Source organism: Ptychodera flava, chromosome 5 (genome assembly GCF_041260155.1).
Source record: "Ptychodera flava strain L36383 chromosome 5, AS_Pfla_20210202, whole genome shotgun sequence".
NCBI lineage: Eukaryota > Metazoa > Hemichordata > Enteropneusta > Ptychoderidae > Ptychodera > Ptychodera flava.
The window spans coordinates 32055798-32068351 of NC_091932.1; the positions used below are offsets into that span (position 1 = coordinate 32055798).

The 12554-nt window shown below is 35.9% G+C and overlaps 1 protein-coding gene across 4 annotated transcripts in view; it reads left to right on the forward strand.

Annotated features, from left to right (window-relative positions):
* The window catches only part of LOC139133522 (uncharacterized), a 205799-nt gene that overhangs the window by 44187 nt on the left and 149058 nt on the right, over nucleotides 1–12554 (forward strand). For 3 of the 4 annotated variants that reach the window (XM_070700175.1, XM_070700174.1, XM_070700177.1), the window contains exons 3-6: nucleotides 4140–4305; nucleotides 5682–5720; nucleotides 8210–8373; nucleotides 10232–10318. In XM_070700175.1, the coding sequence (XP_070556276.1) occupies nucleotides 4140–4305; nucleotides 5682–5720; nucleotides 8210–8373; nucleotides 10232–10318 (456 nt within the window). The remainder of the gene's footprint in view (nucleotides 1–4139; nucleotides 4306–5681; nucleotides 5721–8209; nucleotides 8374–10231; nucleotides 10319–12554) is intronic. The other variant, XM_070700176.1, reaches the window with a different exon arrangement.

A 12554-nucleotide genomic window follows, 5' to 3' on the forward strand; every position in this document is an offset into this window, starting at 1 on the left:
AACCAGCCGTGAAATTCCAAGTACGCCTCTTCATTGGCTCGTGTACGTCTATAATGAAATCATTTTGAGCCGTTAAGGTGTTATACGTGATCACAGAATTATGGCTTGAAATGTTTTACACTGTTCTTTAAGTATATGATAATTGTCAATGTCAAACAATCAATTATGGAAAATCCTTGAAAGTCCTTGAGAATGAAATTGAGTCATGAAAAGTCCTGGGTATCCACCCACAATTTGAAAACCTCAAGGAGTCAGGATATTGTAAAAATGACATGGAAAAACATTATCTGCAAAATGGTACTTTGGACCTCAAAAAAGCACTCGAAAATTGCTGAAAAAGTCCGTAAATTTTAAGGGATTACATGTATTCGTGTATGGACCCTGAATTTAAGAAACCTTGGGGCTTTTGATCTGTTGAGGTATTGTACAATACATGCTGATAGTGGGTACATTTTGATTGAAGTCTGTACCGGTGTGTACATGTAGAGCTATTTCATGTCTTTGCATGCCAGCAGTATGCTACTTTTAGTTAAATCCACAAAACTCTCAGTGCAACATGCAAAGGGGATTTGCATAATTTATGCAAATCATATAAATGAGCATTGTTTCGATATTAAAATTTATGCAAATGATTTCTTTTCTGTATCAAATATTCATGTACGCTACATCGCATCTTTTATTGTAAACGTCAAAAATACAAATGGAAAATTATAGGTACATGTTGAAATCTGTTCATCCCAAGTCACTGTAGACAGGTCCACAATCGCTATTGACAAAAATGGGTTTTGGCCAAACCATGGTGGTGAAAGGGTAAAACTAACTGCATGAAATCGTAAACTTAATGGAAATTGTACTTCCAAAACGATTACAAGGTAACACCACTGCTTGTGGAGGTATCTCAAGTACTTGTAAGTGTTTCCATAGATAGAATTGGAGATAAGAAACTTTACTTTGGCTTAACTATCAAACACATATGTCACTATACCATGTACATGTACGGGCTGGGGATTAATTTTTGCAATGCTTTAGTTTAACTGATGTACTATTTCTGATCATTTTACTCACAAGTACTTGGATTGCCTTGTTGCCAATAAAAAAGGGAGAAGTGTGAAAATAACATTGAAAAAATTCATATTATACTTAACCCTTTTCCTGCCAAGCGCCCTTGTCCGTTATCCTGCCAAGTCAGTAGAAAAACGCCCCATAATATGTGCCTGCAAAAGATTGGCTCTCCTGCATGTTATCCTGCCAGGCATTTTGGCAGAAATCGCACATTTTCAGGGTTGTTTTAGCCGTACTTATACGTGTTAGACTTCGATAATTTCTACATGCCCGTAGACAGGGGAAGGAGCTCAAGGGTTACTGCAGAAAAAAATTGAGGTCACCGGCTTTGTTTGCCCCTGGGAGTGCGTCATTTTATTGCCGTTTCATGTTTATTTTTTCGGAAATAAACTCATTCAGTATTACGCACGTCAGCTAGGCACAAACATCACCTCACTCGTCTGTTAGTCAGAGACCCTGAGGGTCGTGCTAGGGGTGCAGCAGCACCGGCAAACCTGTCCTGTTTCCCCAGGGTAGGGCCAATTGAATACGTACCTTCAACGACTTGGCAGTGTAGCACAAAAACTACGTTTTTGCCGTTGTATTAACGACATGGCTGAGCCATTGAAGCACAGCTCCACGTAGTTTAGCCAGCTCAGTTGGGAGTTGGTTTACGAGTGTTACCGTTCATTACTGACTTAATCGAGTGGTCCTCAGTCAGGTACGGGTTTGTACCGACATGGCTTGGGCTGCAGCTAACCAGTGATAACCAGTCACTACACCCAAGTCGTCAGTCTCACTTTTGCGATGCATGGGTACAACGCAATATGCTTCCATTGTTCTAGCCATCGACGTGTCCACATGCCTGGCAGCCATATTGTACTGCTAGCTGGTTTGCATAACAAAAGCAGTCCCTGCTAAATGCAGGCGGTATCCCCGTAGCATATTGACCTTATGTCACCTTTTGAATTCTCTGTACGCAAACAGCGTACGTAGTTACCAATGCGTCGGCAAGAGGATACGTTTGCCTGCAAACCAGAGCCAATACTTCGGACGATGGAATAAATAAAAAATCCAAAGCTACGTCCATTGAATGGCACGGCCAGGTGGTGAAGGACGTTGCCTGGCTTGAACTTGCAGAGCTGAAGCCCAGCTTAGTACGTCGGACACCAGTTTGTAATGGTATTTCCGAGTCGTTCATATCCGTTCCATCGGAGGAACAAGTCGAGCCGTCCCGTCAAAAATACGTTCTCATTTTCAGTCACGCACAACTGAATAAGTGACTTTCGTCTCGCACCATCGGCATATCTGCCAAGTCGTTTGCAAGAGGTAGCCTTCTAGATTAGCATTGCCGAGTTGGTCAAGTTCGGCAGCAATCTCTATAGTGCCAGGCAGCCAAGTACGTCCAACTCCGCCAGAAAACGTCACCATGCTATCCTGCCAAGTCCGCTAAAAAGCGGTAAAAAAAACCCCAGCCCCCCTCGGGTGTGGGGGACTGGCGGACAGGTTTCTGCACCTTTCCCTGTCTATCGACTCCCTGCGAACCCATTTCGAGGGGAAAAGGCGTTCCTTGTCAGAAAACCTCTCCTTGGATGACCCCTAAATGCACAGGGGATAGCAAAACGTAGTGCCGTCGACTTGGCAGGAAAGGGGGTACCCAAAAAGGGCCCGATTTCCACCGGGTTGGGAGAATAACGGTCACCAGTGCTTAGATTCTGGCTACACCGAATTTCAAGCGGATTTTCACCGACTTGGCAGGAAAAGGGTTAAAAAAAAATTTATATTTGCAGTCATGTTGCTATTCATCTGCGATCAGCAAATGTGTTGTTTATAAATTGGTCTTGTAATACTTTCATCGAACATGGGAGGACAGATTTTGTTTTCTGATGTAATTATGTAGTATTATAATTCAAACTTCAAAAGATTATGCAATTGTAGTTCCGCAAACAGAAATCAATAATTACACTCTATTCTGTTAGGAGGATTTGTTCTATCATGATCATGTGGACAGCACTTGCAAACAGTGCACCCCAAGGCAAAATACATCTTATTGTAATCATAAAAATCCTGAGGCTATGTTACAGATTCTAACCCGTACTTATTATTCAATTCATATTGATTCATTATTAGAAATAGTTGCCAACCTGCAGACAAACATGATATTGCATAAATTGATTAAATGAAAATTATCATGATTGTTCAGTCATATGATGAGGGTAGGCCATGCTGTTGGTCTGTCAACAGCTGATGTGCCATTTAAGTCATTTACCGTTGTTTGGCCTGTCTTGCTGTAACTGCCTGTGGAAGCATGAATTGATCAACATAGTGTATCAGTATGTAGCATATCAAAAATTACTAAGGTATCCTCCTTTCCATCCACATTCTCCCTCATTTGCATCAAGGAATTTAAATTCATCCTCATTTGCATCCAGGAATTCAAATTCTGGCACCACAGCTACTTCATCATAATTACGCTGATAACATAACAGCATGTCACCCAGTGCAGCAATTTACAAACGATATACCAACACAATTAAAAAACATTGCACTCTTTTGTCTATTTACCGGTAAGTGTGGACAATTATACCGGTAGTAATTATCTAAACATATCTAGGTAATGGAAAGGAATAGGCAAAAATTATTTCATCTGATAGTTTTGCTCAGCAGAAAGTATGTGTCTAAAATTAGTGAGTTACAGTAATTGTCAATTTATTTCATGGTCAGCTAAAATTGAACTCATGACATATTTACCATCAAGGATGTTTTTGAAGGGATTTAAAGTGAATTCTCTTGTGCTTTCTAAGATAACTAATAGTGAGAAAAATCTCCAACTACACTCTCACAGACTGTTGGAATTTGAAGTTTGTGTTTGTTTTGTAATATTAATGGGACAAAAATATACCCTAGTAATTTGTTTAAATCAGCTTTTCAACCAAAAGTACAATATTCTGTCTGGGACAATGTGGTTTTAAGTTTTATTTATTTATTTATTTATTTATTTATTTATTTATTAATTTATTTATTTATTCATTTTATTTATTGAATTATTTATTTATTTATTTATTGAATTATTTATTGAATTATTTCTTTCTTTCTAGGTTGAGAGTCTATCTGCCATCTTCAACTGGCCAGACACCACATTTGTTGCTGCAGGCAGGGAGAAATTCAAACCAAAACACTACGGGGACGTACCAGTCAGACCTCCTCTGAAACCCAAGACAAAACCCAAGAGAGACACTGAACAGAAACCAGCCAGACGAAGCAGTAAGTACAGTATTCCTGTCATTATTCTTACGTTATGAATATCAGTCATTTTGTGCAAGATATGACGTACAGTACTTGAATATTCCACATTGATAAAGAATCATTTGCATAAAATTTTGATACCAAAACAATGCTCATTAACCTGTCGAGTGCTATAATTTTTCCGTCCAAAATTTTGGTCATCATTTTGTAAAAATTTCTCGCATTTTTCTGTAATTTTTTATAGTTTTGGACTGAATCTCCATAAATCTCCTATTGGCTTTAGTATTCTATCATAATTTCTGAAAAAAATATGAAAAAAAATAGTAAGGGTTTTATGTTCATTTGGCACTCAAAGGGTTAATGTCATCTGCATATAAAGTGAACAATAATCCACCTCACATCTTGTACCAAGAGATGGCATGAGCCTGTAACAAAATGGTGCCCTAAATTTTTTGTATAAGTTTTTTCTCAACCAAATTAATAAGCATTCCATGGAAAAGATAACCATCCAATAATAATATCAAATTTATGTCAAGTGGGAATTCTTTGCAACTTGCTGCTTTGTTGTTGGTTCCAATATCAAGTCTATTTTTATACTTTCATATATTACCACATACTTTATTTATGGGTGATAAAGATACTTTTTAATGATTAAAAACAGCTTATGATTAATTATGTCTGGCATCATACTATCCTGCAATGTTTCTGTAACAAGTTCTTGCTAAATTGTATCAGTAAATTTTGTTCTCGTCAAGCGTAAAGCCAGGCTGCGTTGAGTGCCATGAAAACCAATGATGCAGTCAGTTGAGTTGCTTTTTCCACAAACTTGACCAAAATTAGTGTTACAAGTTTGTGGTTTCCAGTGATACGTACCTTTTGCAAAGTCCACCCACAGTCACTAAAGATACATGTACGTCTCCGTTAATTAAACCAATTTGTGATATTTATTGTCTGGCAACTGTACAATAATGCATGTCAAGTAAACATCTCTGTCTGTAAACTTTATATTCTGTGTTTACTTTCATTCCTTTTATATTTTTATGTGATGATTTATAATAAAAAAAATCATATTTGATGAATGGTACATATACATGGTACATATACCAGTACTTGGTGATACGACTAGCTTTTTTGATCCATGTATAAACACGGCATCTGTAAATCCATTTCACTAAACCGGTAGGGTTTTAATTACTAGATAAGCTGGATCTGAACGCTTAATGTTTTGTTTCCATATACATGTACTTCAAATAAAGTAACTGTCCTTCTTATCACTTAAAAATATAATTTTAAAAAAGTAAGAGGTCTAGAAATAAATATTCTCGAATTTAAAATGTGTGGAAGAGAGCTAATATGGAATACATGAACTTGACCATGTTATTGAATTTTTGCAGGTGAATCACACCCCAGTTATGATAGTGTGGTAAACATAGGTAACTACACGTATATTGGTCGTTTGCATTAACCCTTTGAGCGCCAAAGTCGTTTTTTGTCACCTTTTAAAAAATATACCCCATTTCATTTTTTTTCAGATTTTTGCCTAAATTTTGATAAAAAAACTGTAGCCAATGAAATGTGATGTCCATTTAGTTCAAAATTATAAAAAAATTACAGAAAATTCATATAAAGTGGTAAAATGCTGCACTAAAATTTTGGTGGGAAAAATTACGGCACTCAAAGGGTTAACCTTCTCAAATAACTTAATAACGTCCATGACTAAACACTCTATGAATAGCCTGTACAAATCCTATGCAGCTAACCACATGAATGTACAACTGATCCTGTGGCAGGCCTTTGCGTTTCTTGTAATAAAAGCCATTGCAAAGTTGCTGTGATATAGGATTGCCTTTCAGAATGCAAAGTAGAATTTATTCTGCTGTCTACAGGATTCATAAATGGCAAAGCTTGATCAGGATATCTCATGTGGAGTAGCGGCATTGTGCCCTGTACCTTACACTGTCTTATCCCTCTCTTTGTTTTATCAATATGAAACAAAAAGTGACTTTCTGAATGAAATTTCTGAGCAGGATTCCATACTTGCCTGTAACTTTTCTTTTCAGCACAATTACTCTAAACAAATTATGCAAAACTCCTGTTGCATCTTGTTGTTATTCTTGTAAAATGAAGTCACAATTTACTCAAATATGAAATTCTTTTCAAAATTCTATTTTCAGTCCAATAGGATATCAACAAGTGTTTTGCATCATGGATTCAACAAAGAGACTTTACATGCTCCTTTTGCTATTGAACCCTTTGAGTGCCAACTTAATTTTTGTCACCTTTATGAAATATTAAGCAAACAATTTTTTTTCAGTTCCAGATAGTTTTTTTGGATTTTTCCCAAATTCTTGATAAAAAATTTTAGCCAATGAAAGGTTATGGCCATTTGGTCCAACATTATAAAAGAAATTCTAGAAAAATTAAAAAAATTGGTAAACTCTTGCACAATAATTTTGATGGAAAAATTACGGCACTCACAGGGTTAATGTATAATTGTTAAGAACATTATTTATCATTTCAAATTCAAGACGTCTATTTAAAGAACCACAGTAGCTTTAACTTTTGATGCTTTTTTCTCTATTTTTGTTTTTTTAATGTCAACATACAGTTTTTTTCTGCATGTACCAAATACACAGTATTCAACTTGTCAACTCAGCCTGTAGATCTGTAGACTGCATTATTCATTGTTGACACGTGAATTTAATTCATTCAGAAACAATAACAATGCATTTTAAACATATAGATGCTATGTTGACAAGCTGAATTTTAAGTGTTTCCAGATATTTTACGAAGTAAAACAAGATTGAGCAATAGACATACAAAAAAATATAGTGAAAAAAAAATAAGCTACTGGCCCTTTAAAGGTATACAGTCACCTGTAATCTAAATGTGCCCATATATGGTCAGAGGGGCGTTGCTTGGTATTCAAACTGCCCATATGAGGGCGCTGTTTTTAAAAAGCGGCCACCCGCTTAAAATCTGTGATTGGATAGATTTTCTCTATCCATGGTAACTGTGGCAAATTGGAACAGGTGACAGTATACCTTTAACAGAGTCCTGATGTCATTGTGGATTGGAAAACCTGGCAATTTATTACATACCTTTCTACCCATAGTACTGCTGCATATTTAAATTGGCTATTCTATTATAGGAGTCAAAATCTAGCTTTAATCAAGCCTTCAATTTGGTACATTGACTTTATGAAACTGCACTTATATTTTTTTTCATTTAAATTGATATACCTCACAAACACACAATACAACTTGGGTTTATGGTATCTTATTGTACATGTATTTAACATGGAACATCTGTATTGTAAATTATAAATCACAATCATTGATCATCAAAAACTCAAAGTCGATGCACTTTTTGGGTACTAAGACTTCCATTGTCACAGCAATCTGCTAACTTGGATTAATGATGTCATTGACTGCACGTACATCCCATCAGCATTTCCAATGCACTCTATATACTTACCAGGATGTCTTCAAAACCAATAATACCGTTATCTTTTCAGGCGTAACCCTGAAAGTACCAGTTTAAGGGTAATTCGGGTATAGCCAATAGAAGTGATGTACACAAATACTTTGGCCAATAAAATGACCAATGAGTAACAAACTATCCAGAGTAGATAGGCTCAAACCACATCATAAATTTTCTATATGCAGAGCCCTGTGTTAGTAATATTTCAACCAGCTGTTATGAATATTGTAGGAAAGTTTACGATTTTGTCATAATTTTAAATTCACTTGTTTTGTTTCTCTTGTCCTATTATTTCTAAATAATGTAATCGAAGGTCCTCTTTAACTTGTCTGTATAACTCCATCATTCTTCTTCCTGATGAGCTACTTAAAAAACCAATGAAAAATACTGGGAGTATTTTCACTCACAATTTGCATATCATCGTGTTTTGTATGTACAGAAGGAAAGTACAAAGTTTTGGTGAAGACGAATCCGAACCCATCTGCTGGCACAGATGCTGTAATCTCCCTAACTGTGTACGGAATGAGAGGCAACTCAGGACCACTAGAATTGGGAGGTGGAGATGGCAAGACATTCCTCCCTGGAAACACTGATGAATTTACAGTAAGTTAAGGGTGATGCTTACATACATTACCTGCAAACCTTAAATCAGTACCCTCTAACTTGGTTGTAATGCGATTATCATAGTGCCAAAGGTCAAAGTATGCTTGCTGTATAAAAATAAAGTTGGCAAGATAGAGCTGGTTGCCAGTCCACAGAGACCAGACTACAAAATTTTACTGATCACATACTTAAGGCTCTCAAGACTAAAGCCAAAGTTTATTGTACACACATCATGATCTGCAAAGACCATAGTACAATACAAACCAAGTTATTTATTGCATTCCTACTCACGTATGTATTTCAGTGCAGACAGAAAACAAATATAGCTCAAACACGTGACTTTCCCCATGAAAGTGTAAAACTTGACAAACATCCTCTCTGAAAATTTCAGCGTTAGAAATAAATGAAAGACCAATTGCTTTGCAAAAGGTACACAATGTACATTAATTATATTGTGAAGCACCAAGCCCTTGTTAAAATTCCAGCTTCAGAAATAAATGAAAGATTAATTACTTATCAATGGTACACAATGTACATTAATTACTTTGTGCCCATGAGAATATAGTGAAAGTTGAGTATGGTGGGTAGAGGGTGGGTGTAGCATTGCTTTCAGTGTGGGTGGTGTGCTGAGTGGTGAATTTTGGAAGAAAGAACTGTATAACGATAAAATTCAATGTCATAATTCTCTTGAAAAATCATGAAACATGCATTTAATTACTTAAACAATTGTGATGGAGATAGAAAATCAGTCAAAATAGACTCATTTCTCACTTTCCAGTCCCAGCATTTTTTTGACTGAGGTCATTTTAAGTCAGATACAGTGTATATTGACCATTATACACACCATGCATGTTTCGTGCCAAATTGGAGAAATTACATAAGACCAGTGATCACATAAGAAAAATGGCTGTTCTGTAGAGGCTCGGGACTTTAACACGTAAAATGTTTTTGGGACTTCAACAAGATGACCACTACAAAAAGAGACATCTCTGTAAGGGTGACCAACGTGACTAGGACATGTTTGACTGCAAACAATTTTTTTATTTTGACTTGTTATAGATATTTTGATTGATTGATCATGTGATTGATTGATTGATTGATTGGTCATGTGATTGATTGATTGGTCATGTGATTGATTGATTGATTGATATCATAATGAGAATTGCAATGTACTGGAATACTTACAGATGAAATCAGTGAATGCCAAGCAATATACCATAGAATTCCCAAGTCATCTTCTGAAAATATACATGTTATGTATGCAAGCTGGTGCTTCTCTAATTTGATACAAGTTGACAAGCTGTCTATCCTAAGCCTCTGCCAACCTTTGATATTTCATGGGTTTTATACCTATGGATTCAAAATGTCATGACTTTGAATTTCTTTTTGCCCATATTTCAGTGCAAACATATACGGTTTTTCTGACATGCTCGTCACAGTTGCAAGCTAACCCCCTACCCCCTGCAATATCGAAGTAAAATCAAGAGCTGTTTAGTGATGGGATTCCAAGCAGTTGGACCCTGGCTATCCTAAACTATACTAGAAAGGACAAAAAGAAACTAAAAATTTGCATAACATAATGTACAAGGTGAAGCCAAGTACATATGGACTGCAAAGTTTGCTTGAGTCAATTATAGGCTGGGAGGGATACATTGTTGCTATTATTTTATAGTTTTGGCAATGCCAGGGAATTGGTAGATATAGAATACATCTAGAACACAACACTTGATAGTTGGATATTACATTATCAGTAATAATGGGGATGGGGGATTACATTGCAAAATTCAATTGTATTGACAAAAGCTATAATATCTGATGTTGTACCATGAGCTGACCAAACTTGACTTTGTCATTTCAGATAACTGCAGGAGATCTTGGACAGGTCTACAAAGTTCGTGTCAGCCAAGACGACAGTACCGAATTTTCAGCTTGGTTATGTGATGAGGTAATGTATTTATATTGGCCTACCAGCATCCCTTTACCTCTATGAGTCAGTATGCTTTCTGATAATGTTTGAGATTATAGGACTAATTGAGTCAATGTAGGAATTTTGACTAGAAATGTTCTACCGGTAGAACCACCTGTATCACTTTATGCAATGTGTAAAAATTTCCTTGAGTCAAAAATAATACCCTTGGGACAAAAGTGTGCCAATCTGACATTTATTACATGCCTCGAGATGAATGCAAATCAGTGCATTGATTTGAATAGGAACATCTGGGATACTGACTGGTTTCCATGGTTACCCGGGCCAGTGAAGCCTTTCAATGTTTTCGACGTCAAAGTAGGCGCTTAACGCCAGATGCAAAATATCCATGCACGCACTGCTATTTTGACTTTCGTTAAAATCTGTTTGATGCTGGTTGATAACGGTAAAATTGTTTGAAAATGCCCTGCTTGTAACTATACTAGAAAGGACAAAAAGAAACTAAAAATTTGCATAACATAATGTACAAGGTGAAGCCAAGTACATATGGACTACAAACCATTGTCAATAAGTATCTGTATCACAGTGAATGTTCGAATACAAACAAAAGTAAAAAATGTACTAAAATATATGCGTGCTTCATCGATTTAAAAAAAGCATTTGACAGTGTTTGGCATGGTGGCCTCTACGTGAAACTCTTGAGAAACAATATAACAGGCAAAATGTATAGTATTATAAAATCCATGTATAGCAATATGACGTACAAGATTAAAACTAATGGGGGTCTAACCAAACAATTCCAATCTACCGTAGGGGTAAAACAGGGATGTAACCTAAGTCCAACACTCTTCAACCTGTTCATTAATGACCTTCCAAACATCTTTGATAATGAAAAGTGTGACCCACCAACCCTTGATAAGACCAGCATCAGCTGTCTTCTCTACGCTGACGACATCGTCATTCTGTCAAAGTCCAAAAAAGGACTACAAAATTGTTTGGACAAATTAGCCATGTACACTACAAAATGGCACTTAACGGTCAACACGGATAAATCAAATATTATGATATTTAATAAGTCTAACAGATATTTGGATAATCACGTATTCTTTATTGGGGGCAAGGAGCTTAAAATAGTTAAACAATTTAACTACCTTGGTTTGGTCTTAAGTGCAAATGGAAAATTTAAAACAGGGCAGGAAAATCTGAAGAAAAAGGGTATGAAAGCAGTGTACCTTTTAAAAGAAAAAATTGGTAGAAATCTAAATGTCCCATTAGCACAATCAGTATTTGATAAACTTATCAGACCCATTCTTGTGTATGGTTGTGAGGTATGGGGACACGAGTGTACCTCCAAATCAGCTATAGAAGACGTTCACCTCAGCTTTTGCCGATTCTTATTGGGAATTTCAAGAAACACATCAAAACTTGCAACATACAGTGAACTTGGTCGTTATCCCATCGAAATTTTTATTCAAAAACAGATGATCAAATACTTTAATAGACTTAATAATTAGCGAACACTGTCTGTTAAAGGAAGCATTCCTTGTTAACAAAACTCTGAAAAGCAAGTGGTATTGTAAGATTGAGTCAATCTGTACTAATATCGGGGAAATGCAACTTGTTAATTCCGATCAAATTATCACTAGGTCTGAATTGACCAAAATTTATGGCAAACTTAAAGGCACATACGATGAATTGTGGGAAAGAGAAATCCAAGATGATAAAAGATGCAAAAATTAATTGAGAACATACAGAATATTTAAACAAAGTATCGAGCTTGAAAATTACATTACTACTATCAATAATATTGATCTCCGAGACAGTCTTGTCAAATTTAGATTAAGTAATCATTCATTAAAAATTGAAACAGGACGCCACAATAAAATTCCGGTACATGAAAGAATCTGCAAACTTTGCGATAGTAAATTTGTAGAAGATGAACAACATTTCATCATTTCTTGCAAATTTTACACCAGCCAAAGAAATCTCTTGTTTGCTGCAGCTGCAAAATATAATACCGCATTTTATGATATGCCTAACAAATTTGAATTCATAATGAAAAATACTAGCATATCAATTCCTCTAGCACAATACATATCTACATGTATGAAATTGAGAATGGAACGCCTATCAGAAATGTAATCATCATTTGATTTGGTTTTTTTTTTGGTTTGAATTTATTTCTTTTCGTATTATTACTTCGAAACACTTTTGGTTTCGTTTGAGTAACTTTCTCTTTTGTTTTTGTAACCCT